Source organism: Anneissia japonica, unplaced genomic scaffold, assembly GCF_011630105.1.
Source record: "Anneissia japonica isolate Jap-2015-1 unplaced genomic scaffold, ASM1163010v1 scaffold724_len3256291_cov202, whole genome shotgun sequence".
Lineage (NCBI taxonomy): Eukaryota > Metazoa > Echinodermata > Crinoidea > Comatulida > Comatulidae > Anneissia > Anneissia japonica.
Window position 1 is genome coordinate 1,758,755 of NW_022744966.1, and position 17,428 is coordinate 1,776,182.

Below are 17,428 nucleotides of genomic sequence, written 5' to 3' on the forward strand. Positions count from 1 at the left end.
TTTGGACAACACAAACTCTTTTCTTTTGCCTTATTGTTGGCTAAGTATTAAATAATTTTACTATTGATTGAGAATAATATAAATATCAAGGATTGAATTACCATTTTGTCGTCATTTCTTGATTGCTAAAACTATACATTGTATTGCATTAATATCATTCCACTAGTAACTGTCTAAATATTTCACTGGATTAGTTTGTTACAGTGATGGTCAAAATATCATGTTCTATTAATACCATAGTACTCTTTGTGGTTTAAATATACAATGGGTACTTTGAATATTGTTGTTCAATGGTTCTAAAATGGCAAAGTCAGTAATATCAAAATCTATGGTTCAAATATACAATTAGTACTTTGAATACTCATTGTTCAATGGTACTAAAATGGTAAAGTCAGTAATATCAAAATCTAACATGGACCATGTTTATAGTCACAATATCACACTACAGCATTAAGAGTCTAGTGAGTCATTTCACAGTCTAAATTTACTGGAATCTTTAAGGGTCAAAATATCGCACTGCCATAATTAATGTTCTAAATAATCATACTTAAGACTTTTAATGGTCTAAATATCAAACTGCAATTTGCAATAGCTATTCTTATTAACATTTTCTTTTGACATATAATTTTCAAAAATTCCTAGTTTAATAATCATTGATACATCAGGTGTGTTAGATCTCTGGCATTTTGTATGTTTAATAGAATAATTATAGCTTTACTTTTTTAACTTTCAATTTTCCATCACTGCTTTGTACTCGCTTATCTTTCTTCATCCTATGTGCATACTGGTGACTAATTTAACAATTTCTCATCTTTTGTAAATATCTTTCCATCTGTTAGTTGCAGTCTTACTGGTATTTCTTCTAGATGAGTGTGCTGACCTGGTTTAATTTTGCTGGTTTTTTTCTTCTAGTATAGTTTGTTGACCTAGTTTATTGATCTAGCGTGTTTACCTACATGCTTATAAATTATATCGCACTACCATTATTCTATCTTTTGTGTGTTCATATAATATAATAACATTATACATTTGCATACTGTATCCATTTTTTCTGTCATTACCTCCGCCAACTTCGTTGGCAGGGGGGTTATGTTCTTGTCTGTTTTTTTATTTAGTTATATGGTTCAAAGTCCTTATCCGAGAAGACTTGTTCCACCACCGAAACTATTGGCAAGTGAGCCGTTTGAACCAGCGCCGATAACCGCTTGGCCAATCAACTCGTCTAAGCCAATCAACTCTCCTAAGCCAATCAACTCGCCTGTCGAAAAAAAGAGCGATTGCAGCCAAATTTACCATCAAATGATGAGTGATTTAAATGTTTTCTGTATACTTTATTGTTTTCTCCAAAACAGTGAGTCAAAGTAGCAGATTTTAGAATTTTATTCTGTAGGATTGAGAATGAGCTTAAGTATGACAGCAATTTTATTTGCTTCAATAATTCACAAGTAAATTCCTTATTTTGCTCTAGTATCTTTTAACAGATATCACCTGTCTCTCTGTCATTTAAATATATTTGAGTCGGGGGTTCAAAACCATTGTTGTCAAAGTCGCTGGTGTCCTTAGGCAAGAAACTTCACCTATGTCTGTCTCTCTCTACCCAGGAGTACATGGGCAAGTTGTGGCACTGACTGTACTTGTTATGTACATGGGCTTGACTAGATATACTCTCATGGAGCAGAGAAGGATGCACTCTGTGCTGATTTGCCATTGTATTTTATTTAGACAGTGACCAGGTGCAACACTCTCAAGCACCTTTCATCACTGAATTGGAAACGGTGCTACAGAAATCAGTATTTGCCATCATCTTCAATCCTAATCTTCAACATGAAAATGATTAGAAAAAGGAGGATGAAGACAATTGAACCATGTGATCGGCTGCCTTAATCATCACTCCAACCTTTGTCATCTCCACTTCATTATAATAACAATATTCCACTCCTATTCATCAATGCAAGCATCAACTCAGTCATTGAATTTCATACACATACCAAGGAGTTCCCTGCATATACACTGACCTTAGACGACTTCTAATTGACCATACAAAAGGAAATATAGCATATCAATAATATGTCTACATCCATCAGGTCGCATTACTCATTTGCACATTATAATTTGATTTGTCTACCTTCTTTAATCTGTAATCTACTCAATAATACTGTATATCACATTACTAAGGTTTATATCTATAAATTTCCTCATTTGCATATAATAACAGCCCATGACACATTTGCATATTACTATGTGACTAAGGTTTATATCTATCAATATACTCACTTGCATTACATAGTAATCCTATATTTATATTTATTGTTATTATTTTTATGGGAAAACTTTTAATAATTTATCCCACTCCATGCTGTAAAGCGCATAGAGGTATTTTACATAATGCACTATAGAGTACCATAGTCGTGTCGTCACGACGCCAGGTGGCGCTCTCTGTTTTCAACAGACGTTGGTTACCGTTCATTATGCCTGAATGACTTCATAGGCTTTCTGGAATAGGCATTTTGAAATCTAATATTTTACCATCAAAATGTACTAAAAACACAAATGCTCGCATTATATTAGTTATATTTAATCATCAATTAAAATTTACAGAGAAAAAGATAAAACATCCTAATAATTACATTAGAAATTGGGATCAATGGTTTGTCAGTGGAGAAAATGGCGTCCGGTTGAACGCTTTTTGCAACGATAGCAATGGAGTAGTATCACACAGTATCGTGACGTAACACTGTAGTACTCTATATAAATTGACAATTATTATTACAATATCAGCCCATGACTCATTTGCATATCAATACTTGATTGTCTACCTTCTTCAACCTGATGATAAAAAAACATGACTAATGTAAAAATCTATAAACTTAATTATTTGCATATTAATAACTGACTAGTATACACCTCATTCTGAAGCTCATGACTTCATTTGCATACCGTAAAACCTCTAATTGAAACCTTGGGCTTCTTTTCTTTTTTTTTTTTGTGAACTTTGGATGGTTTTTTTTTCGAGGCTACTTTTACAAAGTAAAGATGGGGGCTTCTTTTCAAAATAAATGCTGTATATTTTGGGAATTACTACTATAAAACAATATATAGGGCTACTGTAACCTCGATCTGTATCATGGAATGTATTAACCTGCATTAAATAACCTAAACTACTGTATAAACCAAGCATGTTTTTAATTAATTTTGTTTCTTTGAAATTCATGTACAGTGTATGTTCTGTGCTATCTTGAAAAAAAGCCTATGCTGTCTTGAAAAGAATTCCATGGGCTTCTTTTCGAGACTTCTTGAGATTAAACCCATTGGGCATCTATTCGAGGTTTTACAGTATCTATATTTGATTTTTCAATAATTATGTAAGAAGTAGAATACATACCAATTAAAAGTTTGGGCCACTGGTCCATCCTGGCAGACAAACCCTTGTAAAATATTTGATGCAAGAAAAATATGGTTTCACTAAAAGACAAAGCAAAGAAATAAATGAATGATGATCCAAAAACTTCAACTATTTAAGAATATTTTACATTAAGATTTTATTTATCTAAAATTAAACAACATTTTTAATTAATTACTGTAGTCTTAGTAATTAGTATTAGTATTTTGAAACCAAACAGTTCACGTCAAAAAATAATTTGTATTTAACTTCATGCATTGTTGGAAACAATCACTATTTCCCTGGATACTCAAGAAGTAGATTGTTTGAATCTAATGATTGACAAAACACAGTTTGATCCCATGCCGATTCTTAATGAGCCATTTTGTCCACGAATGATCATTTTTCTATGATATATTATGAAAATGTTACGCAACAGAAGTACAGTTAGGGAACATTAGCAGACCATGTGGTGACTTGGAAATAAAATAATGTTTCATGTATTTTTTAAATGCTCATTGATGCAAAAGTGAAATATGTTATTTTCAAAAATGTGAACTAGTTTCTATATTGTAAATTCTACAATGAATATGAACTAGAAGGAACTGTTCGATATATCAGAGACAGATTTGCCAGTGAAGTTAGTGCTCAGAAGTCTTGGGGTATAGCTGGCTGACTTCTCACACAGAGTGTCGGTGTTGGAGCTGGGTACAGAGAAAGTTGATGAGTCATCCTCATCTCTTCACAGGTTGATGGGACAACCACAAGACTTATACAGTTTGATGGAACAACCCCAGGTCTTTACAGGTCAATGGCTCAACAACCTCAGGTCTTTACAGGTTGATGGGACAACCACAAGACTTATAAAGTTTGAGAGGAACAACCTCAGGTCTTTACAGGTTAATGGCTCAACAACCTCAGGCCTTTACAGGTTGATGGGTAACCACAAGACTTATACAGTTTGATAGAACAACCTCAGGTCTTTACAGATTAATGGCTCAACAACCTCAGGCCTTTACAGGTTGATGGGACAACCATAGGTCTTTACAGCTTAATGGCTCAACAACATCAGGTCTTTACAGGTTGATGGGACAACCTCAGGTCTTTACAGGTTGATGGGACAACTTCAAATCTTTATAGGTTGATGGGACAACCTCAGGTCTTTACAGGTGAATGGCTCAACAAGCTCAGGTCTTTACAGGTTGATGGAACAACTTCAGCTCTTTATAGGTTGATGGGACAACCTCAGCTCTTTACAAGTGGACTGGTCAAACTCAGATCTTAACAGGCTGATGTGTCAAGCTCAGATCTTTTCAATCCTTTACAAGTTGATGGGTCAACTTCAGCTATACACAGGTTGATGGGTCAACCTCTCTTTATACTGTAGGTTGTTAGGTCAACCTAAGCTATTCATAGATTGATCAGTCAACTTCAGCTATTTACATGTTGATAGGTTAACATCAGCTCTTTATAGGTTGATGGGTGAATCTTAATTCATTACAGGCTGATAGGTCAACCTCAGCTTACTAATGTTTGATGGGTCATTCTTAGCTCTTTACAGGTTGATGGGTCAAACTCAGCTTACAAGAATTTGATGGGTCAAACACAGCATACTAGAATTTGATGGGTCATCCTCAGGTCTTTACAGGTTGACGGGTCAAACTTAGCAAGTACTAGTGTTTGATGGGTCATCCTCAGCAATTTACAGGTAGATGGATCAACATTTGATGAGTGATCTCCTTCTCTTTATAGCTTTTCTAGTTAATCAGAATAATACTTAATTAACAGGTAAGTACATTGATTGAAGATATTAATTAGATTGACTTTAATAATGCTCATTCTTTTTATGCTGTTATACCAAGACAGAAACAAAATTCCATTACAGTTTTCTACTAATATGTAACTACACCATTATTTCATCCTCTACATGCTATTTATGTGTATTTATCACCTCTGATAGTTGCAGTGAGTACCATATGAAACATCAACATTCAAAAATGTCTTTTAATGTGTATTGAAACTCAGTGAAATGAGACCTACTGGACGATAGATGTTTAATCTGTGTAATGAGAATGTTAAAGGGGCTGTTAATACAGTGTCTTGTTCAGTTATAGTTCAACCAATCAATGGCCACATTTAGATGTAAATGATCATACATGCTTTAAGGACTACCCCCCCCACCCCCAAAAAAAAGAAGAATACATGGCATAGGATTTTTAAATTTACAACAGGCATTGGAGGATAATTGTAATTTATTACGTCAACTTGTAAGAGTGAGACCTTAAAGCAATTTTTGTTATTAACATCATCTATCATATGATGACATCATCTATCAGTTGCTGACATATTAAGATGTAATCACCAGTTAAAATTCAAGTTGACTCCCATTGAGAAGCTACCATTAGCAGATAAGGCAAAGGGCAAGTTGACAGGCCAGCTTATCAAGTGTCAGAACAATTCTCACTCATCTTTCAAGAAACTGAACATTTATTTTTGACAGTTGGGTATCAATCCCAATGAAAACATATTTTTCCTTTTTGACAAAATATTTAACAGTGCACCATCCTTTGTATGCTAATATACGATTGGCATGACGTGTCATAAATTACATGTGTATTTTTAAGAGCTCGTCATGATACAGTTAATCACTGAAAAACACACACTATAAATTGTAGGCTACCAGCACGACTAGTCGTTTTTGTTTATATTTGTTTTGCTTATAGGCAGAATTAACTTGTCTGCTTTCCCTGTACACCAGCATTTTCAGTGGATACTGTGATCTGATATAATCACTATTTTATCAAAAATATTAATCATAAGCTAGAGATTCATAATGACAGTATTTAAAAATAAAAAATAACAAAACTTAAATATAGATGAAATTCGATAAAGATTAAAACAAAGGGTTTTTTATGTTTAAAAAATATTTCAAAAATAAGTGAAAAAATGACATTATAATTTAACTAAAATTTGCTGAACAAATTTTACTGTAAATCAGTTATCTGATGTTGTATATGTTTGACATGTACAAACCTATTCCCCTCCAAAAGTAAGAATAAAATACTCACAAACCTGTTCAGAAAAATTGAGTTAACTTCCTCGTGCGAAATGATAGGTTTCTTAGCACTGGCGGCCATTTTGAATGGCCTTAAGAAGCAGGAGACAAGCAAAGACAGCTGTTCCACGTATTCTCGTTCACTCTCCACCATGTTAAAAACAATATTGTTCCTTTTTCGCATGCTTTCAGCATGTGGGGAGCGGATGTAGTCCTGCACGATAGCCTTCCACCTGCGACGACAAAGCCAACCCCGGAGAAAACTTTGAACCTATGTAGGACAATGTTTGATAATGGTGATTTTTCAATTGATAAAACAGATTAAAAACAAAATAGTTAAAATGTTGTTACATAATAAGTTGAACTATGTACAGCAGAGCATTTACTTCTCCATTCCAGGGTTTTTTTGTATAAATTGAATTGAATTGAAATTGAATACAGAAGTTTGAAAAACACAAATACACATTACACACAAATCTAAAAGTGATACCTTTCATTTTTAATTAAATTATTATTAAAGTAAAATGATTATATCCATTAGTTAAAAACAAAAAACATCAATAGTACTACAGTGACGTCTGTCAAGACAATGGTTTATTTAATATACATTCAGTTTTGAGCTAATAAATTTGAATAAAAAATTTGGAATTCGCTAGAAAAAAATTGCCCGCAAATAAAAGTATACTTAAGGCCTTTAAATTTGTTCATAATCAATTGAAATATTTTTGTGGTTGAATTGTTTCAATCTGTCTCATTTCCAATACAATAACATATTTGATGCTTTTAAATACGCAATTCAATCTTTAATCAGATTTGTGAGGGTGTTCCAGATTTAAACACAGACAGTATATCTTTAAACAAGTGAAATTTATTACAGAGACAGTAGTGCAGATAGCAATAACATGCATTCTCATTTAACAGCAATATGACATCAAATATATTTATGACTAAATCAATAATTACATTAATACATATGTAACATATATTGCAATTCCCACATTTCTACTTGCATTAGTGTTATTGTTATTGGTTTGCGTCCATCAACGTTTAATATCCAAATCAAATAACAACCTTATATTGGCAATAAAAATTTCAAAAATTATATCATAAAATTTTCAAAAACTAATATAGCTTAACAATTATTATTGTAATTTTATAACGGAGCATATCCATCTGGAGTATCTACACAGGGCAGCCTTTTCTCAATTTAAAAAAAATTGTTTAATAATTATTAGTTTATGTACAGAAACTATAAATATTGAATAAACAGAAAAAAAAAGGGAAAAAAAAGGAGAAGAAAATATAAAAACCCTCAGTGGTGACTGCTGATGTCATCCTCATCATCACCATTATCATTGTCATCATCCTAATAATAATAATGTCTGCGAAAGTTTGAGGCATATAATAAAGGACAACCCCTTTCTATTCCTATCCCATGTTCCCAATAAAGCATTTGTAATATAAAATTTCTCACAGATTCATTAAATCAAACAACACCTAAACTATTTTGATATCATTTTTACCAAGTTTTAATATACATTTTCAGATTGGAAGCATCCATACCAAATGGAATGAGCATACTGGGAGTGATAAAACATTGTTAACTAGTTTCAGGCAAAGAAACCACAAAATTATAATATGGCTTTGTGTCTGACTCTCTGAATCAAACACAGATCATAATAGCCAAACACCAACAATATATACGAGTGATGAGTAAGTGCACAGAGTGTTTATTTATATATGTATGTGGGTGTGTGCTTGAGAATGGGGTGCAGGGAATTTGAATATATTCATGAGATGTATCTATCAAACACGTTTAAAAAAAAATCACCCCAATTTGTAAGTCTAATATATAGTTTATAAAATTCGCTGAAGGATTTATATAGCCATCCTCCTTTGAAATTAGATTTTAGCAGCAATTTGTTAAATTTGCTAGAGTTCATTTTCAGTGTACATTAGGATACTTGTTTGTAGGTAATATAAATCAATGCCCGATAAAGACTGATATATCCTGCAAAGTGATTTATTAGTACATGATAAATGACAACTAAAATGCCAAATAGCATTAATAATGCCCATTGTCTGTATTCTGTGAATTATACAAGCATGTAATTGATTTTCATTAAACTTACAAATACTAAATATGTACAAACAATTATTACCTTGAGGTAACATGTGATACGCCAATGATGATTATTATTACTAATATAATATTTATCATGTATTTTAAAAGCACACCCAGTAGTAGGAAAAATTATCACTATAAATTACAAATTTAAAATGTATGTTTGCAAAACATAAATCAAATCACATGTTTATACTAATACAGTATTCATAAAATCAACACCCTAAAGAAACCAATATTATAGTAACCAACTTGATTTATATAATTTAAAGAGTTCAAATTGAGGATTCAATGCTCAGGAACAACATTCTTTCTCATATCCATATCTTACAGTGCTTTAGTTTGCCTTATGTTTCTAGGTTATTACTTACTGGTATGCTCTAAAATCTAATTACATTACAGTATAAATGAATATACTTTGTAGGTTTTCAGGAAATGATTCGCTGATAATTTTGATTTGGATTTTTAACTTTAGTTTTCTAAGTTAATTTATTCTCTTTTTCCATGTAGTTTACCTTTTTATGTAATTATAACGTAGATTTAAAGTTTAGTTTTAGTATGGTAGACTATGGTACTGTAGTAATGTAATGTAGTAATGGTAGACTATGGTATTGTTCTTCAGCCTCACAAGTACACTTCTGAGGAAAGTTTATACTTCTGCTGATTCGTGACGACTTCTAAGGACTTCAAACGGTCTAAACTGTACATTAAACTATTAGGTTTGCCCATTGGATTCATAAACAACCATGATGAATGATATCATAATGGCTGAAAGCAGATGATAAACACAAATTATTAAACAATGTTAGTATAGACTAACCCAGTATTAATAGTGATGGTTAGGTCATAGGAGTTATAAATACACTTTCATTCTAGAAACAAATTCTAGATATGTTTGCCTCTGTAGGTCCCAGGAGTTATCATTTATGTAAATACCATAAAACATAAATGACTAATAAAAGGAATGTATCAAAGAAAGAATAATTTAAAAATGACAGCCCAATTAATAATGGTACAATTTACTGAAACTCAGATATTTAATGTTAACGTTTATAGTTGGTTAGTTAAATTATAGTGTTTTTAATTGTGTAATTAATAACAAGAAGTTGTAGCTTCCAGTACCAGGACACTAAACCTACAGACAACAAATCTTTTTCAGACAACTATGAATGACGTTATCAGTGTAGACACAGCAGCAGATCCACTTCCTAAGCCTCATAATGACACTGGGTTTATGAAGCATCACAAAGCTGATTCGATCTTGCATAGTGACAAGACGCTCACTGTTAGGCGAGAATGGAATATAATATAAAAAGAGCAACTTTGAATGGCATCATATGTCAATAGTATTTTGTTTCGCCATAATGCAAAATTCACAGCATGCTGTTTATACATGTGCTGATGTATTGAGTTGATTTGAGTTGATTTTTTTTCCCCCAACAATAAGTGGCTGATCTTTCCAGCAAAGCTAACAGGTTGGGCTGACTTAAACATCTTAATAAAAGCAATACATGTGAAGTAAAAATATTATTACATTTTAAACAAGTCTTTAATGTATGTTTAAATTTTGTATTTGTTTGTATAACTTAAGAGGAAAGAGTACAAAATTATTTGTTCAGGCTAACTGCCAATTTTATTTCCTGGCAAATGATTATATATTGAATGCCATATAATTTGTAAAAATGCAATTTTTAATGTTTTTAATCTGTGATGTTTGTGTATTACTTCAATTAATAATTAATCCTTTGATGTTTTCATATTACTTTCCTTCGATGTTTTTATATTACTGTTCTGTTTTATTGTTAGTATTATTTAATTCAGTCCTCGACTGCGATTTTGATATTGAATAAAATGAAATGAAAAAATGATAAATATTATTATTATTATTATCATTATTATATATACAGGCCAAATGCTGAATAATTTACAGATTATCTACTCATATAACAATTAATATATTCAAATACAAAAGAGATGTATTGATCTATTTAAATTCTAATGTGAGTCTGCAGTTTATTTTAATGATTAAGTTTGACTTTAACTACTTGGAATTAAAGAGGAAAAATTAGTGGATAATGACACTATTGCTGGTTACTCCATGCATTTGTACCCATTTACACAGCTGGGTAGACTAAAAAGCAATGTATGGTAGGTAAAGTGCCTCCCTCAAGGACACAGTAAAATGCACAGCAAAGGATTGCACCCTCGGCTTCGATGTTGGGAAACAGAACCATTACTACTGCGCCAAACTGGGCTCACGCTAACCGATCACCAAGTCGCCATTCACAAAAACTTTTTTGGATTGGCGAAAAAATAACCAACTGCTTTAGCCATTTTGGTGAAGGCTTAAAATCATTTAAAATTTTCAAATACTTGCCAGGCTATCGGAACCAAGCCAATTTTGAATAATCCTTGCTGATACATAATTATGCTGAAAATGCATAAAATACAGGTTTTCTGGACCCTCTATGGTTTCGCTTACTCCCAAAAGTAGGCTATTTTCCTTGCTCCATGATGTGCGTATAGGCCTAGTATTTGTATTAGTATTCAATTGGCTAAAAACAATTTGTTGACTTCAGCCAATTAGCTAAACCAAAAAAAAAAGTTAGAGTGAGCCCAGACATGATATGGATCTTACACCTTTAATTATTGTTCCATTTCCTAATTTTCCATACTTTTAATATTTGTTTCATATCATCTTACCTTTCCATTATATTTATTTTTCTTCTCCATATAATATTAGTTTTTAATCTTTGATTCATTCTTCCTACCTAATGTGAATATCACCTTTAATATTTGTTTCAGTTCCACCTAATTTTCAATGTGGATATTACTTTAATCTTTGTTATAATTCCTACATTTCAATGTGGAATTTACCTTCAATATTTGTTTCATTTCCTCTGATTGTTCATTCTGGTTTTGGTCTTGAAGGATAATGACGGCTGATCTCTTCCTCTCCCTATGAAGGATGTTCAACTGATAAAAAATAAATACAATTCATTATATACTCAATTAAGTATAATTTAATTCATTAGACACTTAATTCCCAAATCTCCCTCAACAGTGCAATTTCCATCACTTAAAGTAGATTCACACCGAATCTGAATTTGGTTCGCATGGATAACGAAAGGAAAAAAAATTGAATCAGTGGTAAAGAATACAGGTGCGTACTAAGACACACATCAAAAATGTTCTATGAACAAAATTCGGATTTGGTGTGAATCTACCTTTACAAAAACAGAATTATGTTTTAACCATCAACACATCTGTGTAAAATATCAAGTAGTAAATTTAATCAGAATTATTAATTATTACTTATTTCTGTTAAATTTACTAATTCATAATGCCAATACTGATTAAAAACATGGCACATACATTTAATTATTGTTTAATTACACATCATATGGTTAGTTATGTAATATGAATAACTAATACATAACATGTACACAAATCTGTTTTATGTACTACTTTACTTCAACATACTAATAATGGTGGTTAAAAGCATGATTATATATAATTAATTATATGTTTATTTATATAATTACATATAATGAATAACTACTTTAATAATTTAGTTAAATGGACATACAATTTATTATAATATCTAGCTAGCATAGTTTTGTTTCTTATGTAAATATTATGTTTCTTTATTGGCAAAGCAGGTTTCTAATTTTCCTTTCTAACTATTACTTATTGTTTCCAACAAAATAAAAAGACAAGGAGATGCTTGGCATTTAAAGTGGCATTATATTGTAAAAAATTATATTAAGTATTTATGTTTCCAAATGTCAAAGTTAAAGTGCAAACTGTTGTAATATTCAGTAATTTTAAGCATAACAGAGGCTATGTTATTGTTAAACATCTATACAAGGCATAATAAAAAGAATGCTATATATAAGCAATGAATAGTGAAGATGTGAGATTTGATGGGAGAGTACCAATGTCTGACCCCATTGCTCTATGAATGAAATGAAAATATTACAATACGGTGTCATACTTTAATGTATTCCATATTTCATTTGTAATTTCTTTTCATGGTTACTGTTTAAAGATCATTAGTTTAATGTCTTCATGTGGTTTACTTTATTAATAGTTATTAATCACTATTGTGTTATTAAGCAAACAGCTGTGCATAAATATATTTTAAAACTACATTGTGCATAAACTGTGTTAGTATTCATAGAATGAAACCATCTATAAAGAGATAAAAACACACAAACCCACCTGACAGATTCACCTGTACTTCTAAAGCTAGAAACACTTTCACATTATGCAAACATTTCAGAAAATTAAGACTGACTGCATTTTAATAAGACAAAACATTCTAACCCTACTGAATGAAGGAATCTAAGGAAACAACATTGATTGTAAACAAGGTCAATGCACTATTGAACTATGGGTCAACACTAGGTCATCGAGATCAATACTAAACTTGGGGTGAATACTAGGTTGTTAGGTCACATTTTATAGAACTAAAAAGGAATTAAATAAATTGCTTCATGCAAACATACAGTAACAAAATGGTGAAACATTTGTAAATGCAACTAAAGGGAACATTAGAAAAAAACATACCCAATTGATATACATGTAACACTTTAGTATATTAATTAACTAATCAGGGAAGGTTTTGATAGATTCAATTGGCCAACAGTAATAAACTATTGTAATTAACTCTATTGAGAAGCAAGTGAAAAATTAATAATCCAACCAACAATAACAGAATGACTTCACTTGACTTTGTTATAAAAATAACTACTACACTAAACTACAATTGGGCCTTGGCAATGAAAAAAAAAATATTTTGATAGCAAAAACTGAAAAAAATGTTTGAGGATACGGAGAAAGTAATTATATGTAACATCTTTTTTCAATTTAACTTGGCTTACAAGGCATCATTAAATTGAAATAAATATTTTAGACCTACAGCTTCTGCACTTAAGGACAACATTGTTTTTGAATCATGCCAAAATAATTTTTATAGCAATAAGTTTAGCTCCTACGACAATATTTATATAGATTTCATATCAATTAAATTGGTATGCCCATTCCAGACCACTATATGTGCCTGATACAGAATATAATACAGAAAAAAAAAACTTAACTGACTATTTTTTTCACAAATAATGATTTAGAATAATATTTTGTTTTAATTACTATTGTAGCAATAATGCAATTATTCCTTTCAAATCCAAGATTAGTGATTAAGGCATAGCATTTTTAATATTAGTAACATGCATTTACAGTAAACCATAACCAAGAAAAAAATTATTTAATTAAAATAAATTAAAATAATTTGCTTATCAGTAAATGATATTAAAAGTTAGAATGCAACAGCAGAAATTCCAAACTCATGCAAATACTGTAAGCCAGTTTTCAATTCAAATATTCAGTTTAAATTGATTTTAGAATTCATAATAAAATCAATATCATCACAAACATGCTTGCAGAAATTTTAGGTTGACATATTTTATTAGAAATTGTTTCATATCAATTAACATCATAATACTTATGGACAATTCATAAATACCTAAATACATATTAATTTGAAACAAAATATTATAGAATTGAAAGAACCGGCTATTAATTTTTTAAAACTAGCCAAAAAATGAGACATTTTATTCATGCATAAGCACTAACAAATAAACCTCTACACACAATGTACACATACATCATGTACATATACATAAACACCCATCCACACGCGCACACACACACGCACACACACATGTACACACCCAGTTTGGAAATTCTACAATACTGTACCTCGCCTATTTCCTTTTTTAGCTGAAAATCCCAGGCCAAAAAAGAAATGGAACTGAATCAATCATACAAAAACTAGGCCAATATTTACAGTACTGTAGCTGCCTTAGCCTGTTGAATAATGTTGACAAATCAAATCCAAAAGGCAAGCGTAGAAAATTGCAAAAGTCGTTCCAGGATTTTAATAATAAGCAAAGGTTTATTTTAAAAGTTGTGAAATCTATTGAATACAAACAGTTTTCTGTAATAAACAAAATAAAAATGCTGATGCAACAGGTTAAAGTAAGTTTGACAAGAGCTCCATGTTTTTCAAATACTGTATAAAAAACTTAATTAAAGAAAACATTATGGTTCAATGCATTTATTGGCAATTTGAACATTCGGAGTAATTTGAAAAATCAAATGCTTGGAGCTCCTGTCACATCAAGAAAGAAACTTCATCATTATCAACAATTTGACTAAGGAGAGAATGGAAAAGAGAATGAAAAAAGGGATAGATGAAGAGGTAGGTGGAGAAATGAAGGAGGGATAGGTACCTGTAGAGGATAAGGTAGGAACAGGGGCAGCGCTAGTGGGGGGGTCCAGGGGACAAAAGACCCCTGGGACCTCTGGACCCCCCATCGGGGGAATTTCCAGCAAGGTTGTCGGGGAAAAATCAAATCTCAAGTTCCAAAGTATAATTCAAGCATGCCTTACTAAGCTGTCAAATTTTAGTGATTAAAAATTGTTTAGTGCGAGTAGTGCTAGCATATATGCGAGGTGTTGGATACCATTGCGATCATACTGTATGGGTTGTAGTGGTGGTGCCAGCTCTTCCCCGACATGGGCTGGTACCTCTGACAGGGGGACTAGTACCTCAGAGAGGTTCCATTTAGGAACTCTTTTCTGCCGTCAGCAATTACTGAATTTAATACTGTAAGAGGAAACTAAGATAATGTATGTTGTAAGTAGAATTCATGTAGTTAGAATTGTGTTTTTGTGATACCGTATGTCCTTTCTAATATATTTATATTTATTTTTATACTTATTTGCAATAAGGAAGGAAAATTTCATAATTGTACCTTATATTTTTATGACAATAAAAGATCTGCATCTGTATCTGTATCTGTATAATTAACACGTTATTATTTTTTAATGAAAAAATTCCCCGACAAATTCAATTTTTCTTTGACCCGGCGAGGTGTGGACTCCTGGTCGGAGAGCTTGGATCCCTTGTTGGGGAACTCCTGGTGCCGCCCCTGGGTACGAATGAAGAACAAGTATTCATAATTATAGAAAAGAAATATGACCCTACAAAAATAGTAACAATGAATAGGATGGTATTATTATACATTTTTATTTCAGGTACAAGATATATCAATCAGGGTATTTTTATATAAAAAGTACAGTAAAGGTAGAAGAATAACCCATAACTCACATCATTACTGTACTGAATTACATATGGACGTGGTCCATGGCATTGGGGTAACCCCTTGCTCTTCTGAAAAACGTATTGGGTTCTTTAAAGTGCACACACGTAAGCCAAATGTGGACCTCCAAATTAAGTCCTTATCAGAGAAGACTTGGTCCTACTGGTTCTACCAACCAAACCCTGCGCTACGAGCATGGACCGGTGCCAATGTAAAGGATGTACTATAGTTAGCAGCTCAGCCACTTGACTTGCTCAATAGTGGACTATTCACTCATCATCAGTTAAGAAATCAAAATTCTAAAAAGTCTTTCCCTTTCGCAAGTTTTAACAATATTCATCCACCATTTATAAACATGTATTATAGCATAATACCTGAGTAATACCTTTCTGATTAGTACAGTAATGTTAATAATTGCTCTTACCACAGACTTACACAATAACAATCCTCACTCCCTAGGCAATAATATTTCTGGTCATGTGACCAGACATTAAGCACAAGATAATTATTATGACCACCAATCATTATCTACAACATCATGCTCATCTCTAACACCAGTATGACCCACTATCATCAACATCCCTGCAGGATTCAGGCAATTTTTTTCAGAAAATAATGGCTCTTTTGCACTCTATTTTATATAGGGTCCTCAGAACTTGATTATAATTGCATAATATAAATATATAACCATGCTTATTGATTAACTAATGCTATAATAGTGACTGACTGAGTGATTGTAGAGCATTTTAGTATTTGGACAATTTGATGGATAGAAAGCAATCGGTATCTAAGGCCTATCTGTCCTTTTTGTTTTTGAAAGATTCTTGATGAACCAAAAATGTATTCTTACTGTAGTGATTGACTAATAAATTACATTATTATTTATAGCATTAGTTTCAATTACTATAAATGCTTTGCAAATGGAGATATAAAATAACAAATATAGCATCTACTGTTATGGCAATGCCTTGTACAGTATCCCATCACTGAATCAGTTAAGAGTTCTATTACTTTACACGCTACTGATCTACTGTATGTCTCCACATGCTGTGTGTAAGAGCCCAATCACACTTATTAGGCCGTCCTAGGGCCGGCCCAGGGTCGCCTTAAATTACGGCCGACTCAACTTCATTTCTGTTCACAGTTATTGTTTTAAGTTTTAAGTCGACCCAGGGCCGCCTTACGGACGTTCACACTTCTTCTTTTGGGTCGGGTCGATGAATTGCAGGACAGGAAGTTCAGGCGATCGCATTTTGATGGCGGAACGGTAAATCACAACCTAGCATAAACACCTGGAATTAGCGCGAAACATGAACCCAATTTCAAAAATTGTCCGTATACTTTTTCGATTTTTTAAGCAGATAGCATTCTGCTTCATGATTATGGCGACGATAATTCTTATAATAACCAAGGCCTATAATTAGCGCAGCTCGATTTTACTCTGTGCAAAGCCAGACTCGCGATTTCGAAAGTCCATACCTGTATATTGTAAACTGTCTATATAGGCCTATATTGCTGTCAATGTTTGGCCACAGACCGGATATACTATTTGTGAATAAGTAGCATCGAGATCTATCTATTTGGCAATAATAATTATTTTCATATTAGGTTCATTCACAAACAATTTTTGACACTTTTAGAACCAGCTTCTCTCATAACAAAAACAAACGATTATGTTTTTTTCTGTCCTCGGGGTCATG

The 17,428-nt window shown here is 32.1% G+C and overlaps 1 protein-coding gene across 6 annotated transcripts in view; it reads right to left on the reverse strand.

Moving 5' to 3' along the window:
* The window catches only part of LOC117119769 (ras-specific guanine nucleotide-releasing factor 1-like), a 109,375-nt gene that overhangs the window by 42,204 nt on the left and 49,743 nt on the right, over positions 1-17,428 (reverse strand). For 3 of the 6 annotated variants that reach the window (XM_033264655.1, XM_033264652.1, XM_033264653.1), the window contains exons 5-8: positions 14,323-14,343; positions 11,437-11,535; positions 6,452-6,705; positions 3,383-3,462 (exon numbers count right to left, since the gene is read on the reverse strand). In XM_033264655.1, coding sequence (XP_033120546.1) covers positions 3,383-3,462; positions 6,452-6,705; positions 11,437-11,535; positions 14,323-14,343 — 454 coding nt within the window. Of the gene's footprint in view, positions 1-3,382; positions 3,463-6,451; positions 6,706-11,436; positions 11,536-12,783; positions 14,288-14,322; positions 14,344-17,428 lie in introns of those variants that run through there. The other 3 variants (XM_033264654.1, XM_033264656.1, XM_033264657.1) reach the window with 2 other exon arrangements.